Source organism: Mixophyes fleayi, chromosome 4 (genome assembly GCF_038048845.1).
Source record: "Mixophyes fleayi isolate aMixFle1 chromosome 4, aMixFle1.hap1, whole genome shotgun sequence".
NCBI classification, from domain to species: domain Eukaryota; kingdom Metazoa; phylum Chordata; class Amphibia; order Anura; family Limnodynastidae; genus Mixophyes; species Mixophyes fleayi.
The window spans coordinates 39854431-39872699 of NC_134405.1; the positions used below are offsets into that span (position 1 = coordinate 39854431).

The 18269-nt window shown below is 40.5% G+C and overlaps 1 protein-coding gene across 8 annotated transcripts in view; it reads right to left on the minus strand.

The window, feature by feature from the left end:
* Positions 1-458: 458 nt before the first annotated feature.
* The window catches only part of DNASE2 (deoxyribonuclease 2, lysosomal), a 39963-nt gene continuing 22152 nt past the window's right edge, over positions 459-18269 (minus strand). For 3 of the 8 annotated variants that reach the window (XM_075206659.1, XM_075206662.1, XM_075206664.1), the window contains 6 exons: positions 13997-14088; positions 10232-10403; positions 7007-7079; positions 4687-4848; positions 4398-4595; positions 459-1740 (listed from right to left, as the gene is read on the minus strand). In XM_075206659.1, the coding sequence (XP_075062760.1) occupies positions 1403-1740; positions 4398-4595; positions 4687-4848; positions 7007-7079; positions 10232-10403; positions 13997-14088 (1035 nt within the window). In that variant the 3' untranslated portion in view covers positions 459-1402. Of the gene's footprint in view, positions 1741-4397; positions 4596-4686; positions 4849-7006; positions 7080-10231; positions 10404-13996; positions 14092-16061; positions 16872-18133; positions 18224-18269 lie in introns of those variants that run through there. The other 5 variants (XM_075206661.1, XM_075206663.1, XM_075206667.1 and 2 more) reach the window with 4 other exon arrangements.

Sequence of the window (18269 nt, forward strand, 5' to 3'; positions counted from 1 at the left end):
CTAGTGCCTGGAAACCCCACGTCAAGGGCAATGTATGATTGAGGTGGCTGGACCCTGCTCCCGCTTCACACAGCTCTGCTTGAAAAGGGAGAGCTGCGTGCACCTAACAGTAGTGCACGCAGCATTGCCCATGTATATTATGGGGATAGGGAGAGTTAGAGAGCAGCCAAGCACTGTCTATTATTATAGCCACGCCCCCATGCATGCTGGTCACGCCCACTGGTGGCATGGTGTGGAAACCCCCCTCTACAAATCCTGCGTTTGCCCCTGAGGAAGGTAGGCGCCTGAAAGCTAGGAGTGGAAAGAGAGTTGTCAGTGGACATTATTATGGTCATATTACAAGACTCAATACAAAGACATTTTATACGCCCAACTGCGCACGTCTTAATAGAGGTATAAACAAATATTTGATTTAATTAAAGTGGTAATGAGGCTGGCATGTGCGTGTCAGGGCTCAGTTGATGCTACAAACAAAGCTAAAAGTTTATTTACGTCCTCGTCTCATCTAATAATGGTTGGAATGAATCACACATTGTACTTGCTGAGCATCAGAAACCAACCACAAAAACAATGATGGGATGTTGCCCTCTATTGGTGATAGCAAGTATTGCATGTTCCACGCACAAATCACAGAAAAGGTTATCCAGACATTGTAGTACCACAAAAGCTAGACATCTGAATATTATGTGTGTGTGTATATACATTATATATATATATATATATATATATATATATATATATATATATATATATATATACACACACACACACACACACATATATATATAGTGCGAGAATGGGATTTTTATACAAAATGCTAGGATTTTTCCCAATATGGTTTTTTCTGTTGGGAGCAGCATATTTAAAATATACTAAAGTATATTTAAACGGTAACCCGTGCCTTCACCGGTTATATGGCATTCTTCCGCTCTTTAAATTGTTTAGCGGTGCTCCTCACAGTGACCGGAGTACCAGGTGGTAATGTCTGTCTGCCACGACATGATCACAGACTGACAACAATAATTAACTTTTTTCCTTTCTGAATTTTTAGAACTTATTGGATAACAGTTTTCTAGATAAAAGATTCCATGCATACATATATATTATTGAACTTACAGCCTTTGATGAATTCACATTTTTTAATATTAATTTTAATTGATCCATAATGGTTAAAATATTAAATCAGCAATGCATATATAATATATATAATGCATGGATTCGAGTTCCTCCGAAATAGTTTAGTACATGAAAATGACTTGGCAGCAGACAGCGGGTTAATCATTGACCTCACAAGGTGCCACCTTCAATATTGCCCCTGTATTCCTGTCCGGACCTCTATGCTTATACAGTCACTTACATGACGTTCTTCTGTTCCTCTGCATTGTGTACTAATCCATCTATGTCATTTGCACTTGCTGTAGTTAGACACCAAGGTTCTAAAAGATTTCCAGATAGTGGGGTCCGAGCTACACACTGTGCCCCCACCTCTCTGCATCTCCTCCTTGTCCCGGTTCATATCACCAACACATGCCCAGCCGGGGGTATCAGACAATGTCACGCACCACTTGGAGTGGTCAATGTGTGAGCTAAACCTGATGGTGGAGCTGAAAGAGATTTCCTGGATGTCATAAGTGTGATACGCCAAGGAACAGTTTGACGGGAGGATGCCCCTGGAATTCAACCAAAACTGCACACACAGGTCTGACTTCAGAGCCTCGGACACCCATCCTGAGTACAGGTCTGTGGGGAAATGAATATTAACAACAATAAAAAAAATACCAAAAACTTCTGACAGCACTATATCAGCTAATAATTGTTACATCTTATTACAGTAACCCAGCTACTGAATGTCTTATTACCTCTGTAACATCTTATTACAGTAACCCAGCTCCTGAGTGTTCTATTACCCCTGTAACATCTTATTACAGTAACCCAGCTCCTGAGTGTCTTATTACCCCTGTAACATCTTATTACAGTAACCCAGCTCCTGAGTGTCTTATTACCCCTGTAACATCTTATTACAGTAACCCAGCTCCTGAGTGTCTTATTACCCTGTAACATCTTATTACAGTAACCCAGCTCCTGAGTGTCTTATTACCCCTGTAACATCTTATTACAGTAACCCAGCTCCTGAGTGTCTTATTACCCCTGTAACATCTTATTACAGTAACCCAGCTACTGAATGTCTTATTACCCCTGTAACATCTTATTACAGTAACCCAGCTCCTGAGTGTCTTATTACCCCTGTAACATCTTATTACAGTAACCCAGCTACTAAATGTCTTATTACCTCTGTAACATCTTATTACAGTAACCCAGCTCCTGAGTGTTCTATTACCCCTGTAACATCTTATTACAGTAACCCAGCTCCTGGGTGTCTTATTACCCCTGTAACATCTTATTACAGTAACCCAGCTACTGAATGTCTTATTACCTCTGTAACATCTTATTACAGTAACCCAGCTCCTGAGTGTTCTATTACCCCTGTAACATCTTATTACAGTAACCTAGCTCCTGAGTGTCTTATTACCCCTGTAACATCTTATTACAGTAACCCAGCTCCTGAGTGTCTTATTACCTCTGTAACATCTTATTACAGTAACCCAGCTCCTGGGTGTCTTATTACCCCTGTAACATCTTATTACAGTAACCCAGCTCCTGAGTGTCTTATTACCTCTGTATCATCTTATTATAGTAACCCAGCTCCTGAGTGTCTTATTACCCTTGTAACATCTTATTACAGTAACCCAGCTCCTGAGTGTCTTATTACCTCTGTATCATCTTATTATAGTAACCCAGCTACTGAGTGTCTTATTACCCCTGTAACATCTTATTACAGTAACCCAGCTACTGAGTGTCTTATTACCCCTGTAACATCTTATTACAGTAACCCAGCTCCTGAGTGTCTTATTACCCCTGTAACATCTTATTACAGTAACCCAGCTCCTGAGTGTCTTATTACCCCTGTAACATCTTATTACAGTAACCCAGCTCCTGAGTGTCTTATTACCCCTGTATCATCTTATTATAGTAACCCAGCTACTGAGTGTCTTATTACCCCTGTAACATCTTATTACAGTAACCCAGCTCCTGAGTGTCTTATTACCCCTGTAACATCTTATTACAGTAACCCAGCTCCTGAGTGTCTTATTACACCTGTAACATCCTATTACAGTAACCCAGCTCCTGAGTGTCTTATTACCCCTGTAACATCTTATTACAGTAACCCAGCTCCCGGGTGTCTTATTACCCCTGTAACATCTTATTACAGTAACCCAGCTCCTGAGAGTCTTATTACCCCTGTAACATCTTATTACAGTAACCCAGCTCCTGAGTGTCTTATTACCCCTGTAACATCTTATTATAGTAACCCAGCTCCTGAGTGTCTTATTACCCCTGTAACATCTTATTACAGTAACCCAGCTCCTGAGTGTCTTATTACCCCTGTAACATCTTATTACAGTAACCCAGCTCCTGAGTGTCTTATTACCCCTGTAACATCTTATTATAGTAACCCAGCTCCTGAGTGTCTTATTACCCCTGTAACATCTTATTATAGTAACCAAGCACCTGAGTGTCTTATTACCCCTGTAACATCTTATTACAGTAACCCAGCTCCTGAGTGTCTTATTACCTCTGTAACATCTTATTACAGTAACCCAGCTCCTGAGTGTCTTATTACCCCTGTAACATCTTATTACAGTAACCCAGCTCCTGAGTGTCTTATTACACCTGTAACATCCTATTACAGTAACCCAACTCCTGGGTGTCTTATTACCCCTGTAACATCTTATTACAGTAACCCAGCTCCTGAGTGTCTTATTACCCCTGTAACATCTTATTACAGTAACCCAGCTCCTGAGTGTCTTATTACCCCTGTAACACCTTATTACAGTAACCCAGCTCCTGAGTGTCTTATTACCCCTGTAACACCTTATTACAGTAACCCAGCTCCTGAGTGTCTTATTACCCCAGTAACATCTTATTACAGTAACCCAGCTCCTGAGTGTCTTATTACTACCCCTGTAACATCTTATTATAGTAACCCAGCTCCTGAGTGTCTTATTACCCCTGTAACATCTTATTACAGTAACCCAGCTCCTGAGTGTCTTATTACCCCTGTAACATCTTATTACAGTAACCCAGCTCCTGAGTGTCTTATTACCCCTGTAACATATTATTACAGTAACCCAGCTCCTGAGTGTCTTATTACCCCTGTAAGATCTTAGTACTGTATCCCAGCTGAGAAGATCCTGAGTCTTTTATTACCTCTATAACATGGTATAACCATAACCCAGGCTAAATTGTTTAGGTAATATCTTAAATAGAACCCCATCTCTATAACACAGTATCACCTCTGTAATATCTATTTACATGGACATATTACAGTATCTCACCATCTCCGAATCTGGCGTGTTTGGCAAAGCTTGTGAACTGTTTGCCACCAGCTGATGTGAGAGTGAATTGCCGGTTCCACGGTGGTGCGGTTACTTCTTTCTTCATTGCTGCAGACTTCAGGTCAACAAGGTCGTCAGAGAAGGAGTCGGGAACAGAGGAATCATACGGTGTGATGGTGCTATACAGGAGTTGTTTGCCTAAGAGAGATAAACACGTAACCGTTAATCATTCCTGCCCTGGAATAATCACCCTTATTCCAGTAGTACTCTCCCCTCGAGCACTACTTACCAATTTCTTTGAACTGTGCAAATGGGTAAGTTACGCAGATAAAGGACTGCCCATTGTGAAACGCGTTAGAGGGCCATTCATACTGACGAGAGCTGTCAGGGGGGAAGTGAGGAGTACTGTGCACAAGCCAGAACCCCTGGTCTTTATCCAAGAGAATCACACCTGGTAAAAAGATAATGATGGTTACACTCGGACCTATTAATATTGATTATCTATTCAATTGGTACAGGACTGTTGACATTGATTATTGCATTCATTATGCCTTGCAAGTTTGGTTAAGAAATACAGACCTATGTATATATCTAACTGAATGTCCACAAAGTAAGCTACATTATACAGGCTTGTACACACTGGCACTTTCCGTTGTATGTTCGGTGTGCGCTGTGTAAACACAGGTACACACGAGAGCTCATGATAAAGGCTGGGCAGGTATGTTCCATGTCCTCTCCAACGTTCGTTTTAAAAACTTACGCTTACCGACGGCTGATTATTTATTTCCACCAGTTAAATGGTGAATGCAGCTTAGATGTAATATACCGATGGCATACATTAAAATTGCTACAGGGCCAGTAAAAGAGTTTAATTAGTACAAAGCCATCTGGTCTATCTAATGCTAGGTACACACTGGCCCGATGATTTCCCGACAAACCTCCAATCAGCCGACATCCGACCGTTTGGTCAGATATTGCGTGAGTGCGTATAGTGACACGATGATCTAAAGTCGTCCCAAAGTGCTCATCATCGTTTCATTTGGTTGGTCGTACTTTTTAATATTTTCCGACCAATCACGTAGTGTGTATGCACTCATGCTGACGGTCTCCGTAGAGTTTACAGAGTCAGGCTCTTTTCAGCCGATGCTAGCGATGAATGTCACAGTGAATAAATGAAGAGAGTGTTGAAAGAATAATTTATTTGTTCGTTCTGAGACAGAATGTTTTGTTTCAGAGTCACAGAAGCTAACCAAATTCGTTAGGACATGTGGATAGGCATTACAAGGCGTTTTAATCAGTGTGACAAGAATGAATGAATGAATACTGGGCTGTCATTTTCTGAAGACTAGAGGACCAGATGAAGAGCACAGATCTGAAGGTAAATCGTGTCAGTGTGTATACATGAATCGTCAGACTGATCGGACCTTCAGTCTTAGGTTCAATCGTTTGAGAGAACACGTTGGTCGGAAAATTCTTCAGTGTGTACCTAGTCTAAATCTCACACTCTCTATCAAGCACAAAATCCAGCCACCAATAAGATATAATATGAAAGCTGATCCTCTTGGGAAGTCTTCAGTTATTCCCTGAATTTTCCAAAATAGCAATCATAACCTTAATTAATGAGAGTTACTGTAAACTAACCAATTACCTGATTTACTGTAGCATTACAAAAAGCAAGCATATGAGACTTGAATTGTTTGACAACACAAAGACAGAACGCTATTAAATAGGTTTGCATATGTAAAGATCACACTGCTTCTTGAATAAAAAACAGTTATAATAAATTGACATACAGTAATAATAATGCAAACCAGTTTCTTAAAGTAAAGCCAAAACAAAACACAGAAATCAAAGAACTACACTCACATTCTCATTATCTGTCACCTGGGAAAAGGCTATAAAGTCTGGACAATTCATCAGTAGTAGACTGATCCTGAAAAAAATGCTAATTTTACAAATCATTTCACCACATTCTAAACTTTGCTCTTTCTTGACCAAATCCCCTTCTTTGACATCAGTGAAAGAGGTGTGCTAACATGCTAATCTGTTTCACAAACAATTTATTGCCCTATTGTCCAAGAACAGTTGTAATAATGGGTTGTTAAAATATACCATAAATATGAAACTTAACTGCACATATAAGTAGGATTCAGGATGATGTTATATTGTTTCCTTGGGGAGATAAACCATCCCTATAGTTTCTTTATGGGGCCTGTATTTGACATTGACACGTTTTTGTGTTACTTTCAGTCCTTACAACTTTATACAAAGAAAAGCAAACCTCTAAACGTCTGTTTAAAATATATATTAATCATTTGTTTGCTTCCACGCAAGGTTCTGGAAACCATTTTGACTAAAGCAAATTCAGCTATTAGAATAGATTGTAACAACTGTAAGATATTATTTCCATGATTATCCTCATTAGGCTATAATCAGGACAAGCTGCGTACGCTCTATAAGAAAAGCACAGAACACCCTCTACAGGCTGTGAGATATAAAGCACCCACACTAATGCTTCTCTAAATGATTACATTTAATCCAGAGTGTAATGACAAAGAATAGCTAGACGTGCAGGAGCCGACAGAAGAACAGACAGAACCATCAGACACCTTTCGTGTGGCCGCGAACTTCGTTGGTCATTTTCATGGGCGGTTGATCGTTATACAGCACATAAGCAACATCCTGCAAGACAAAGACTGAGTTGAAATGCGGTGTACTTTGTAACCATGAACAAGTATTACAGTCGCAAGGCCTTTCTCTTACAATCTAACTGTATATACTGATAGGTTAGTTGGCTTTTCCCTAAATTGGCACCGTTGTCCCGCAATAAAGAATTCGATTGTAAGATCTACTAGGGCAGGGATTGTCGTGAATGAACAAACATTCTGATTGTACGGTCCTGCAGCTATATACTTAAAGACTATGGGCCTGATTCATTAAGGATCTTAAATGAATAGGTATCTTATTTAAGTCTCCTGGACAAAACCATGTTACAATGGAAGGGGTGCAAACTAGTATTCTGTTTTGCACATAAGTTAAATACTGACTGTTTTTTCATGTAACACACAAATATCAACTTTCAATTTCAGTGTACAAATAAGCTATAAAGTATTTCTGTGCTACATGAAAAAACAGTCAGTATTTAACTTAAGTGCAAAACAGAACACTCATTTCCACCCTTTGCATTGTAACATGGTTTTGTCCAGGAGACTTAAATAAGAAACTTCTTAATTTAAGATCCTTAATGAATCAGGCCCTATATGGATATGCGCTTAGATAAGTTGGCCTCTTCCAGGATTGTTTTCACTGTAAAGGGGTTTATCATAAATTTGCCACTGTGCTCTGAAATCTGTCTATATCTTCACCTGATGTTATTAATAGATTTATCAGTGTAATCAGATAATTACAGTGTAAACAGTTTGTTTTACTCTCCCTTGTCTACGCACAGGGGATCATGTACAGTTATACGTACTTTTCGGTCTTTATCCGTAAAATACACAATTATGTACAAAATAATGTGACACTGTGACAGAGAAACCCATGCATAATGTCACACAGCCCTTAGTCTGTTCAGCATGGGGCTGAATCCCCTGTGGAAATTGTAAACACACACAAAAAAAAAAAAAAATGCAGGACCTCCTAGAAAAAAACAGCCCTGCGCTGACAGCACTAGGGCTCCTCCCAACACCCAAAATAAATAGTTAAGATACAGAAATCAGAATTTTCCCTGTGGCACTACTGGTGCCAGCTAGCCCTGGCAGCCATAATGCTTGGGTAGGCTGGCACTTGTAGAACTGCAACTGGGAATATACCCCTGGCTGCCAGAGCATGCTGGTGCTTGCAGAACTAAAAGGGCCAGCACAACCTGGCATCCAGGGCCTGCTGCGACCTGTAGTGCACCAGGAAAGAAATACTGTTAAATAAAAACACTCACACCGTGCTAACATCTTTTATTACAATAAACAATCCACCACGAACCTTCTTTTTCCAATCTGTTATAAATGTTATGTGGTCTTTTTCTGTGTTCTAGATTTTAATCCATTTGGGGGGAAAAAAAAACCCCAAAAAACAAAAAAACATATAGACATAATGCTCCACCCGGAGTCCCCTGGGAAGCCTCTCAGCTTGTCAGTAACTAACCCAACAGAGCCAGAAAGACACTCTCATTAATAGTGCAGAACTACATGGGTCATATAAGCTTTACATGGATTCCATTCAGATTTTTCTTTTTAAATGTACATTACTCTCGCTCATGTTTGCAATTAAAGGTGTGTTATTTTATTACACTGTATTGCAGTGTTGGCTAACCTGTGACACTTCAAGTGTTTGTGAAACTACAAGTCCCAGCATGCTTTGCCAATACATAGCAGCTTATTGCTGGAAGGGTATGCTGGGACTTGTAGTTTCACAACACCTGGAGTGTCACAGGTTAGCCAACACTGTTGTATTGTTTCTTTGTGCACATTTTTTGTTCATGTGATCACTGATACCCGAGTCCACACAGGCACTAAGGATCCTGGTGGATTCCATTGCTGAGAACTTACATATGCCTAACAGATAAGCTGCTTTACTATCTCTATCTGGTACATGAGAACTACATGTCTTTAGCACTTTGTGTATTCAAATAAAATATCTATTCAAATCAAGTTATCTGTCTATTCTCAGTCATCTGATTGCTAATCTCCCCCCCTCAGTACAACCGCACTGCGGTCAGGAATCGACTCTGTGGCCACATGCAATTCTGAAAACAGATGTTTTAAAAAAACATTTTCTGCAGAACAGTGAGCACATTGCCCAATATGACATCTATGTCAGCCACCACCCCGAAAAGTGGTGCAGTTTGTGGTGTAATAATTTTTTTAAGGTAGCAGTACGCAGTAGGTAAATGGACATTACAGGTAGTGAGAACGGACTAGGTGATTCAATATAAAACAGGGCAGAATGGTCTTTGTCCCGTACAGCTAAGCCTGCTTCTTAAGCTGGGTACACACTACACAGTTTTCATCCAATAATCGGCTAAATCAGCCGACATACGACCGCTCGTTCAAAAGTCGGGTCAGTGTGTGCAGTGACACGATGGTCGAAAGTCTGCCCAAATGGACGATTGTCGCCTCATTTGGTTGGTCGTACCGTTTAATATTTTCGTTCCAATCTCGTTTCCGTTGTGTAGTGTGTATAAACTTCCGACCGATCCACAACAGTGAGTACGAAATTACAGTCATTGCTCACGACAACATGGCTGTAAAAAGTCGCTAAAGGGACGTCCGCTCTTCTCTTTATCGTCCTAAACAAGGCTAGTGTGTATGCAGCCCATGGACCGAGCGATCGGACCATCGAGCGCATGTAAAATCGCTCGGCATAAAAAATTGGTTGAAATTTCTGTAGTGTGTACCCAGCTTTACACAGCGACAATTCCAGCTTACGGTTTCATTTGCTTTTAACAGAGCGCGTGATAGGACAATCACTGTTCCTGGCATAGAAAACCACACAGAAATGAAACCCCATGCTATTATTAAATCTCTCCCCTGTAAAAAGGAAAGATAGACTTCCTCTTTCAATTAACCCTATGAGAGTATCCAAAATGTTTACAGAAATATATATTTAATGCGGAGCACAAGTGAGCTGCACGGATGACAGAGGACACGGTTAGAGGGGGCTTCAAATCCGGGCGGGGGTACAGATCACTTGCAACATAATTTTAAAAGATCCCTCACTAGGGATTAACGCGATCTACAGAATGCACTGTATAGGTCTGTGGAATCAGAATGTGACAGGTTTTCAGGGCAATGTGTCTGTACAGAAATGTATTTTCTATGACCATTACACATATATACCTTTGACTTAGAAGATTTGTAGAGCTGATCGACAGTGTGTCCCACGGCGCTCTTCGTGCTGTTCATTAGCGCGGACCCCCTCACCCAGCCGCCGGTGTTACCATCCTGGTACATGTAGTGCATGCCCCCCTCGGGGGTGTGGTCCTGTCGGGGCAACTTGTAGGCGATGAACCTGGTGATGAGAATCATTACCGGCTATAAATTCAATGTACGCTGCATATTTAATGACGGAATAATGACTCAACTAAGAGCACAAAAAGTCACACTGCAACACTAACATAGAGTAACAATTTAATATACAACAACGACACATAAATTATCATCATTTATTTATATAGCGCCACTGATTCCGCAGCGCTGTACAGAGAACTCATTCACATCAGTCCCTGGCCCATTGGGGCTTACAGTCTAAATTCCCTAACACACACACATATAGACAGACAGACAGACTAGGGTCAATTTTGTTAGCAGCAAATTAACCTACCAGTATGTTTTTGGAGTGTGGGAGGAAACCAGAGCACCCGGAGGAAACCCACGCAACAGAGTAACAAACCACATTACATCAAAATACAGAGTTCCAACTTAACTCTCACTACTAACTATGATGACATACAGAGTAATACCTCACAGTACAACAAGTATCACGGTGTCACACTACCACAATAAATCCAAAGTAATAACTTATACTTCAGCACTAACCCTTTATAGTACAACAATAACTACATTCAGAACCCTAGTTAACCCTAGCTGTAGACTGTATATTTTTCAGGGGCCTCATTAGGGGCCTAGTCTCACGAGGGGGCTGCACATTACTTTTGTGGAAAATCACATTACATTACCAGCGCCAGCAAAGGGTTCACAAAGCCCAAACAATAGGTGAATCAACTCATTATTAATATCTGTTATTTATTTAGTGCCCATAAAAGGTCTGCAGAGCTGTACAAGGCATTTACATCAATGTACAGTACAATAAGCAATCAATACCGATCCATAACACATAATAAAATACATGACTAACAAAAGAATACAGAGACCAGACAAACTGATTAAACAGATTACACACAGATAATTTGGTAATGCAGATTAGATTATTTACAGGACAGTGAGTGGGAGTGGTGGTAATGTCCAATGTGATGTAGGCCTGGGCTCAGGAAGACAGTGCTAGGGAAGCAGACCTAGAGGTACAGGGGGTGATGGAATAGTAGGAGCAGAACACAAGGAAAGAGGGCCCTGCTTGTGAGAGCTTACATTAGAGGCTAATCTGGGGGAAGTGGGTAGTGAGGGAGCAGATGTCGGCAGAACATAGGGGGCGTCCAGGTTGAGGATTGAATGAAATCTTTGAAGATGAGAATAAGTTTAAACTTAATTCTGTAGGCCACAGGGAGCCAACGTAGCAACGAGCAGGGAGGGACAGCAGAGGTAGAGCGCCTGGAGAGAAAAGAGCAGGGGAGAAAAGATAGATTTGGGCGTCATCAGCATAGAGGTGGTACTGGAGGCCAAATGGGAGGTCACCAAGGGAGGAGGTGTAGAGTGAGAAGAGCAGAGGGTCACCCTGTCTGTTGTTGCTGGGAACCGGCTGGACTTACTTTGCCACCGCTCCCTTTCATAATTCCAAATACGCCCCTCCTGCCGCAGTAGGAGGAGCCTGCTGCCACCACTGGGCTCCTTTATGGCGCCCAGAACCACGTTCCTTCTGGGTAACTGTCACTGCTGGTGTACCCCCTTGCTGGTGTACCTGGGCAGGTACTCCAGACCTCTTACTATGGATCAGGGTTGCTGTGGATGGATCCCCCCTAGCCTATCACACTGACCAGGGCTGCAGGGTAGCAGGCAGAGAGCGGTGGCACCGGAAAAGCTGGGTCCAACCTCAGAATCAGCCGGAGAACGGATTAGATTTAGGGTCTAATCTGCAGGTCACAGGAATACAGCAATATTGAAGAAGTTGTCAAGCAGGGTCTTGAAGCAGAGTGATGTTTATTTGCTCTCACACTGGTTGAAGGTACCAGGTGATCAGGTCAGATGGAACATCAGAATGATACATTTCAGTGTACAAGACAGTGCTTTTTATACTGATTTGGACACAAGCTATTTTTAGAATCAGGATGCAATGTGTTTACACAAACATGGATTTACATGCATTGCAAAGCTAACAATATTTATGCTTATCTGTGATATCTTAAAATCTGCTGTGATGTCCTGCATCTGGTTTTAAGATACAGAAAATCTAGGAGTCAGTATTAATTAAACCTTCCTGCCTTCAATGTTGGACCTTCACACATCAAAAGATCTAATTAACATATGGGGCCTTTCTTCAGAATGTTCAGAATACGCATTCCCACTGGACGTCACAAACCCCAAACAAGCCATTTCCCCACATCACAATACACAAAAGACTTCCATCCACAAAGGCTTATTGTATAAGATATATACCTTAAGAAATAATACATTTCCTCTAGAAAGGACAAAACAGAAAAAGCAAATTTTCTATCCTGGTCTCAAAAATAACGATTTCCTATATCAAAATATACACAATATCAAAAATAAGTGCATTGTGTAATTATATAAATAAGTGCCCTGCACTATTTCCCTTAAATAAATTTATACCATAAGTTATTTATAAGTGATCCAGTCACAATTATGTTGCTTGTTTAGACAGGAAGGAAAAATAAAGTATAATTTAATGACTAAGCTAAGGCACGTGATTTGTTAAGCAATCACATTCTGTAATAAAGTACTTACCCGACACTGAGCTATTTCAGACTGCGGTTTGTGGGGACACAGACTCCTGTTATAGGACTAATGAAATATCCTTCATAAAGTCACAGAGCCGTGTACCGAACTAGCAGCTCTCCCGATTATTGTGAGCCGTAAGTGAGGCCATACTGAGCAGTATTTTAAGTGCAAAACGAAAAAGTTAATTTTAATAAAAGGGATGGTACTAGGTGGTACTAGCACTGGAGACTGGAATTTGATGTGACATCATTATCATCATTTAATTATATAGCGCCACTGATTCCGCAGCGCTGTACAGAGAACTCATTCACATCAGTCCCTGCCCCATTGGAGCTCACAGTCTAAATTCACACACAGACAGACTAGGGTAAATTTTTTACAGCATCCAATTAACCTACTAGTATATTTTTGGAGTGTGGGAGGAAACCGGAGCACCCGGAGGAAACCCACGCAAAAACAGGGAGAACATAGAAACTCCACACAGATAAGGCCATGGTCGGGAATTGAACTCATGACTGTGACTCATGGCTGTGAGGCAGAAGTGCTAACCACTGAGCCACCGTGCTGTGACATTTCAAGATCTGCACAATGCTCATCTTCAGAATGTTCTGCCTAGGTGTAATGTGGTACTTGAGTGTGTGCTGATGGCTCCAGAGAGTGGAGTGTGGCAGTGCACCATTGATTGTGCTTGGCAGACCGGTGCAAAACCAGGGCATTCTGCATTGAGCGTCAAGCGCTTTCCTAGCCTCTAATGGCTCACGTCAAGCTACGTGCAAGCAATTTTAAATACATGACATGGGATTCTATACATAAATACTGTTTGTGAAAATTACAAGCTGCATTTTAATGTTGCATCAACCTGCATTTTAAGTTTTGTGGTTTTCATTGATAAAGTGGATCTATCACGATGAATACATGTTGCTATGGTCTAAATAACAAGTATCAAAATGGAATACTGCCAAGCCAGGATACTTTAAAGAGTTACCTGTCCGGACACATTAATAGGTCACTGTGCAGCCAATGACAACTCACCAGTCAACGGGTTTTCCTTGGTCTCCATAGCAAGAGATGGCTGCAGAGCAGAGACAAGGCAGCAACAGAGACGTCAACACCTGGAGCGCCATCTTCTGGCCGGAGGGTTCCGAAAAAATAAACAGAGTGAAGAGATCAATGCATTGGGCGATTTAGTCATCACATATCATTTAGTCTGAAATTGCACAAGATCAACTTAAATATCTGATGCTATGTTTACTGTATTATCGATTAACCTAAGCTTTCCATGGCCCCCACTCTAGAATCACTTGGATTTATAAAGGTTTTGATGTGTTCTGCAGGGAGAATGAAGCAGCAAGTTCAATTAAACATGGCAGAGAAGTTCCCTCGCCCTCCCTTATGCTGCAGTTATAGGTTGTCTGTATTGTCACAGATTACGGTGGTGCTTGCTTTGGGTAACTCCTAACTGGGGCTGCAAACATCCATGAAACATTAGTACAACTCAATAACAGTACGTCAAGTAATACTCTTTAAAACTATCTACTATAAAATACACTATACACACTGCTCATTGCACAGTGTTCCATCGCATACACATAGTTATGGCCCTGTTTAATTGTAAACACCTAGAGAAGATAAGCAGGCTTACCATTCCTTGGCGTTAGCTAGCCTCTTATCAGTACCCCACTCTCCCTATTATATGTGTTTTGGGTTGTTTTTTTGCTAATGCAAATTGACATGAAATCTATTTTTAAATATAAATCTAATGTAAAAGCACAGATACAAATCACCTTGAACTGTTATAAATTAGCTTAAATTCCATAAAAAAAATACCCCCATTGGTGTTTTATTGATGTTAATTTATTGTTTTGGGCTTTATTTAAGTGGCAGTAATAGACTGTCCAAGTGGCATGTGCCTCAGTTAGTAATTATACAGCTTCAGATCCACACCATTACAAGTAAATAGTATGTCATTGGATAAATTTAAATATTTTACTGAAAATTAAACACAGGTGTTGGTGAGTGTACTGTGTAGTGTACTGTGCATCAATTTGCAAAAAAGATTATTCTTTATCATCACCATTTATTTATATAGCGCCACTAGATCCGCAGCAAATACTATTTATTTACATGTATCCATTCACCCATTCTATGGCACTACAATATTTTTGTTGGATTGAAATTCGGGGGTAAATTTATCAAGCTGTGGGTTTAAAAAAGTGGAGATGTTGCCCATAGCAACCAATCAGATTCTATCTGTCATTTTGTAGAATGTACTAAATAATTGTTAACTAGGATCTGATTGGTTGCTGTAAACGCCAAATTTTCTTCCTGCAAAGGGCACAACGCACCCACTGAATTAGCAAACAGCAGCCTCAGCTAGTGGGATACTCACTCTACTGACCTCTGCAGCCCCACAATGTCCTTGGGCTCAGTCTGGTTCTCCTGTAAATGCAGCGCTTGTTGTCTTACTGGGCAACCAGCAGGGCACTTAGGGGTATATTAATCTAAATGTTCCCTCTTCGCCCAATATACCAAGAGGTAACCTTGCCGACGGTAAGATTCACCAGCGATAGCTACCCCATGTCTTTGCACGGGAAACAATATTTAACAAGTATTGTGGAGTTACAAATACTGCCACTATATTTGTTCTGCTATTGCCATATAAGGCAAAAAAGTGAATACAAAAACTAAAAAACAAAAAAAGCCTCCTTCCCATGTAACATTACATTCACAACCCATATGAACCACGCCATGATTATTTTAGGGTATTCAATGTAAAAGATAGGAACATATTTCTGCAGTTCTCTAATTATTCTAGATATGGATAGCTCAGTGATGTCACTTGGTCCTACTGAAGTGACAGGTTACATTAGCATAAATGTTGGTTCAGACCACAAAATGACTGCCCCCACTGTGTGCAGGTATGCTCCGACTGACGGTCTAACAACTTGATTCATTCAGTAGTTTTTTCACATGTCCCTTCCTGTGTCAGGCTGAGCAAACCTTAGCATCTTACTACTGTGCTGCAAGCGTGTGTAAGTCAGAGCGCATGAGAACCCAGAATAATAATAAAAAAACAATATTATAAAAGAAAACTCACATCTGCCTGGTACACAGCAATCTCGATGAAATGCAAAGTGTGACTTTTACAGAACTCTAAATATGCTTGTGACTGCTCACGCAGAGCTATAACACAGTCACTTCCCTTTTTCAATTATAACTTGCCTTTTAAACTGCCTTTATCTACCAAAGCAAGCTTTGTGTGTGCTAATCCTTGCATAGAGGAGTTGGAACAAATACTAGCACAGAGCTGAAAATGGTGATCCAAACACTTTTCTATATATTTTAGATTGTATTATATAATATGTGAAGAGGGATTCTGAGCACTTGTATTCACCTGCGTTTGCATATGATCTATGCAATTACTTTTTATGACTGCATTTAAGAATCACAACCAAAATCACTTCAGTAGTTTAGTATTAACAGCAGAAAATCAGTGTTAAACAGGGGATGGGCAGCACAGTGGCCTAGTGGTTAGCACTTCTGCCTCACAGCACTGGGGTCATGAGTTCGATTCCCGACCATAGCCTTACCTGTGTTTGCGTGGGTTTCCTCCCACACTCCAAAAACATACTGGTAGGTTAATTGATTGCTATCAAAAAATTGACCCTAGTTTCTGTCTGTCTCCCTCTCTGTCTTTGTGTGAGTGTGTCTATATTAGGGAATTTGGACTGTAAGCTCCAATGGGGCAGGGACTGATGAGAATGAGTTCTCTGTACAGCACTGCAGAATTAGTGGCGCTATATAAATAAATGATGATGATGATGATGGACTAAAAGAATGGTCACAGAAAGGAATGATTGCCTGCAGTTCACCTCCAAAACACTAGATGGTAGTAGCTTAACTTTTTATCTTCATTTCATATTTTACAAACTACAATAAACATATAAAGCTTTTAAATATAGATAGGAATAAACTAAAAAACTCTGTAAGTAGGACTCCTAAGTGACTTATAATATCCATATAATTTACAATATGAAGTGCCTTATCCCATATGTATATATAGGTGAGGAGTCTGTTGTGTCTGGACCAGGCATATTATAATAAAGGAGTATATTGAAACTGTATATATAACATTCCTTACTGCGTAACATTATACTGTAGTAATATGTTCTTTATGGTAAATTGTATAACAAATTACATGGGATGATCACGTTTTAAGCATACTTGCCCACTCTCCCGAATGTCCGGGAGACTCCCGAATTATGGGTAGGTCTCCCAGACTCCTGGGAGAGCAGGCCATTCTCCCGCATCCTGACCACTTCCTAGTAAAGTGGACAAGATGTGGGCCTGAATGACGAGGTTTGTGGTGAAACGCGTCATTTTGGCCCTGCAACAAATTGTTGATTTTGTCACAGGGGGCGAAGCGAAAAATTCTGCGATTGGCTGCACCGCGCCCCCTTGTGCCCTCCTGGACAAGACAATTCAAGTTGGCAGGTGTACATATCTTTGCCTAAAACACCATCATCCCACCTAAATAAAAAATATATAGGCATCTTCCCACTGGAAACACATAAAATAGTGTCAGGTGTACATATCTACACTCAAAAGACATTCATCCCACTTGCATCAAAAAAGATGGAGCTGTTTTGCTAAAACAAATCAATGCATGTAAATTTATTTGTAATCATTACATTTTATTACGTTACTTTTTATATACAGGTATGTATATTAAAGTGTAATTTACTCATTGTGCTTTTTTAAAATCTGAAATATTGTAGACATTAAACTTCATTTAAAATACAGCTACTGTAATGTTAGTTGCTTTTTCTCTATTGAAAGCAGTGGGCGAAAGAAAAGTTATAGTGCCATCTAATGGCAGAAAAATGAACTGCAGGCAATCATCCCGTCATCCTTTTTCTTTTTCTACATCCATTAAACGAGAGATAGGGAGCTTTAATGCTGATATTTTAACCATAGTTAGATCACAGCCTAAAACATATCCAGCTAAAAGGGGGAAAAAAAGTATCTGCACAGATAAAATGTGTTTCTTTGCAGATTGTTCACATACATGCTACATTACTGATGTGCTGACAGCAACCACGGCCCTGATCGGGTAACCCACCAAACATTGCATTGCAAAAAAACTGGTTTGAAAAAACTGAAGCCTACCCTTCGCGTCCACTTCACATGTAACAACGTTTACCATGCTTTACATTAACAAGTTGCGCATGCGCAGTACCACGGTTATCCTGTTCCCGTCTTCTTTGTGCGCCTGCGCGTCTCGTAGTGCCCTCAAGATCAGAAG